This window comes from Apteryx rowi, unplaced genomic scaffold (assembly GCF_003343035.1).
Source record: "Apteryx rowi isolate R43461 unplaced genomic scaffold, aptRow1 scaffold_571, whole genome shotgun sequence".
In the NCBI taxonomy this organism is placed as follows: Eukaryota; Metazoa; Chordata; class Aves; order Apterygiformes; family Apterygidae; genus Apteryx; species Apteryx rowi.
In genome coordinates this window covers 47,464-48,900 of record NW_020450840.1, presented here as the reverse complement: position 1 = coordinate 48,900, position 1,437 = coordinate 47,464, and the positions used below count along the sequence as shown (strand labels likewise).

General features: G+C 59.3%; 1 protein-coding gene across 1 annotated transcript in view; it reads left to right on the top strand.

Moving 5' to 3' along the window:
- The first annotated feature begins 762 nt into the window (after positions 1-762).
- POLE (DNA polymerase epsilon, catalytic subunit) overlaps positions 763-1,437 on the top strand; it is a 31,249-nt gene continuing 30,574 nt past the window's right edge. The window contains exon 1 of the mRNA XM_026082306.1: positions 763-777. Coding sequence (XP_025938091.1) covers positions 763-777 — 15 coding nt within the window. The remainder of the gene's footprint in view (positions 778-1,437) is intronic.

The following is a 1,437-nucleotide window of genomic DNA, read 5'->3' as shown; positions in this document are numbered from 1 at the left end:
AGGTCTTTTAACTACCTCCTTCTCCTTCCCAAGCCCTGAAAAGGCCTCCAAGACCTTTTATCAGCTGTTTCCCAGTGCAAAGGCCTGATCACCAGCTCAATAAAAGGACTTACAGGAAAGGTATAATTCACTACATTGGTGCTCATCTGCCTTTTCTGGATAAAGGCCAAGGACTTTGCTCTGCCAGGAATGAATCCTTCCTTTTTTTCTCTTTTTTAAACAAAGAAGTTCAAATAAATACAAACAAATAAATTTAAAAACCACAGTGTGCTCCTCCTAGTTTATTTACAAAAGCCTTAGCAACAGCCAACATAGAACAGGCTTGCTTTTAGTAGCAGGGGCTCTGCCCAAGGGGCTGCTGATAAAGCACAGCCTGGGCAAAAGGCAGCGTGCCTCCTACGTGCTCACACCACCGCCCAAGGACCGAGGGAGGACAGAGCAATTCTGGTTGCTCAAGTTGGCAGCGCCAGCTCACAGCTGGCTGAGGCACAAAAGAAGTGTTCTCAAGAGCCTCCCAATTTTCACATCACGTATACCTAAAAACCAAAGCTTCTGGTTCGTGCAGCCGTGCAGGAAGTGCTTCCTGTGGATGACCTCTATAGTGCAGTTTTCCGACGTCTGAGAGATTTTTTAGGGTCCCTGCAGAGGACCTGCCCCTCTTTACTTCTCTGAGGCAATGATTCCAAAGACTAACGGCAGCACTGCTTGCTATTTAACTGCAAATCAGCTAGCCTCAGCATTTGGCTCCTTCATGTGTCCTAAATGGCTGGACGGCAGGTAAATGAAACGGGGCGGGTGAGGTTGGCCAGGCCCCAGAGTCACTCCAGGACTGCTCTCTGCAGCTCCCCAGCGCTTCGGCAAGCGCCGCGAGAGCAGGGCAAGGACGGAGCCCACACCGCGCCTCGCGCCGCCTTCCAACCTCAAGGCAGCAAGACTCCTCTGCTCCAAGGAGCCCGTCACGTGCCTCAAGGCTGCCCATGGCTCCCCGGGAGCGCAGCGGGCTCCCAGCTCCCTCGCAGCCCGAGGGCTACCGGGAGAAGCGGCCGGGGCGGCACGGCGCCGCTCCGCAACCGGCCCCGCTGCGGGAGCAGCCGCGCCCCGCGCCGCGGCGATGCCTCCCCGACGGCACTGGATGGGACATGGGACGTGACACGCGCCGCCGCCGCCGCCGCGCAGGCGCAGCAGCTGCGGCCGGGGCGGGGGCGGAGCCTGCCCGGGAAGGGGCCGCAAGGGGCGTGGCCACTGCAGCACCCTTCCTACGGGGAGGGCGGGGCGGGGCAACCCGGCCCGATGCTGGTGGGGGCCTGCAGGGGGAAGGGCGGGGAAGGGAGCTCCCATTGGCTGTGGGGCCGCTCTCTGATTGGTGCTCTCTCTGGGGAGGCGGGGCTGGGAGGCTTACGTCTCGCGGGAGTTGGGGGTAGCGCGCGAAATTCCTTC